The sequence below is a fragment of the Pundamilia nyererei genome, unplaced genomic scaffold, assembly GCF_000239375.1.
Source record: "Pundamilia nyererei isolate P.nyererei 1_Seehausen unplaced genomic scaffold, PunNye1.0 scaffold00053, whole genome shotgun sequence".
NCBI classification, from domain to species: Eukaryota; Metazoa; Chordata; class Actinopteri; order Cichliformes; family Cichlidae; genus Pundamilia; species Pundamilia nyererei.
Window position 1 is genome coordinate 1,149,697 of NW_005187454.1, and position 2,103 is coordinate 1,151,799.

The window sequence follows — 2,103 nt, forward strand, 5'->3', positions numbered from 1 at the left end:
TTTCGAGCCTATACAGCTTGGAGTAAGACAACATGCATGAAGAGGATGATGTGGACAAAATACTCATTTGCCTAATAATTCTGCACTCCCTGTATTAATTTGAACACAGCACATTCACAGAGGACTTCACTCTATACCGAAGTGCTTTCTCACAGTCATATTCTCACTCAAATGGATGTATAACTTGGGGCTCACCATCTTGCACACTGAGTCGGGGATTGATCAACCCACTCTCCAACCTGAGCCACCCAAAGAATGTGCTCTTTGCCCTTTAAATCATGTGTTAACTCAAAATCAAGAGTCCAAATACACCTCTTTAAATCCAGGGTGCAGAGATAAAGGCACCCACGCAGGGTAGTCTCAGGTAGTGGTGTGCGGATTGATACTAAAATATCGATTCCTCTGATACCAGCCATTTATGGTCTAGAATCAATTCTCATATTAAAATATCGATATTTTTAGTAATTTGGGGTAAATTTGTAGTTTATCATTAACAGGAACACAGTGGAAAGAAACTATATAATTCGGATTGTCTACATTGGAAGGAACTACTTCCTCTTCCGCCTTTCATAGTCATGTGCGAAATACAGCTGAATAAATGTGTCCAGCTCCTTGGCGTGCGCACTCACAACAATGGCTGAGCGTAAATAGAGTCATCTATGGACACGTTTTACCTCCACAAACAGCCGAGACGCGGTTTGCGATACATGTGGCAAGACAGTGAGGTGTTATGGCAACACCACTAACCTCCTCAAACACCTCACAGTAAATCATATGACAGAATATGACAAGTGTATGTTGAGGAGGACAGGGACAGGTGCTGCTAGGGCGAGACAGACGTCTCTCACGGAGTCCTTTAGTGCTGCAGGCAGGCAAGATGTTCAAATAGCCACAACTTCAGGTTTTTTATTCTATAAGATAATTCTGCATTATTAAATGATAACAAGTAATCTGATGTCCCATAATCATTATGAAGCTATAATTTGAGATACAGTAAAAGATACAATAAATAAAATAAGTTTTTGTACAAAGTATCGGATCAGTATCCTCGATACCATCCTGGATTTTACTTGGTATCGGAAAGGAAATGAGTGGTATCGCACATCACTAGTCTCAGGCCAGTCCCCCAAATAATATGCTTTATATTTACCATTAAATTTATTCTAAAACACTGATTATTGTGTTGATCTGTATTGTGTAGCTGGCCTAGCCCTGCAGTGGTAAAACCACGACTCAGGATGCAGCATCAGACTCCCGGCTCTCCTATCAGCGGCCTGATGTCCCCCACCGGCCGCTTCAGCCCCGCTCGGCACGCTGCCTCACCGGACTTCAGCCCCAGCCGGTACAGCCCTGCCAACATTAGCTACATTCAGCGCCTCAAGCACTTGAACGAGCCGTCAGTTTAACTGCACCCACCTCCTGCGCTACAATGCAGCCATACCCTCTCCAAGCCCTGCCTTCTCTCACACACCCGAATCCAGCTGTACAGAGCTGGCTACACCAGAGCTCAGAAACCACAAACCTAACAGAAATATGCACAAAGTGTCTGGAAGATTTGTATTAATGATGTATGGTACGACTCCTACGTAACACAGGAATTCTCATCACAGTTAGGTTGTGATGTCAACTCCAGACTTTAAAAGGTAAAAAACAAAACAAACCTTGCTAATTTATGTACTGTATGGGTGTGGACCATGTTGAATTGACGGTAACGTTATTTGTGGCAAGTGTGAAGCACCTTTATCATAGCCTGACTCAACTTTTATGAATATTGTGAACACAAGCCACACCCCCCAAAGTTAGTTGATCACTAAAACTTTAGTGAGGGATCCTAAAAGGATTGTCACTGAAGATGTTCTTAAAAAAAAATTAAAATGTCAATATTTTAAAAATTATTTTTTGTATGTTGGTCAGTAGCACAAAATTAAAATGTTTTTATTAATGGTGTTAAAACCGACTGCCATTTCCTATGTTCTTTTTTTCCCCCTCAGTTCAGGAATTGCCTTAATTTTCTGAAGTGATGGACCAGCTCTCTGTCAGTTTGGACACATTTCCTCTAGCTCATACATGAAATGTATGAAAAATAAAGCAACTGAGATCTTC

At 41.5% G+C, this 2,103-nt stretch overlaps 1 protein-coding gene across 4 annotated transcripts in view; it reads left to right on the plus strand.

Moving 5' to 3' along the window:
- The window catches only part of ankle2 (ankyrin repeat and LEM domain containing 2), a 15,548-nt gene extending 13,445 nt beyond the window's left edge, over nt 1–2,103 (plus strand). For 3 of the 4 annotated variants that reach the window (XM_005733584.1, XM_013910970.1, XM_005733586.1), the window contains exon 13: nt 1,202–2,103. In XM_005733584.1, the coding sequence (XP_005733641.1) occupies nt 1,202–1,406 (205 nt within the window). In that variant the 3' untranslated portion in view covers nt 1,407–2,103. The remainder of the gene's footprint in view (nt 1–1,201) is intronic. The other variant, XM_005733587.1, reaches the window with a different exon arrangement.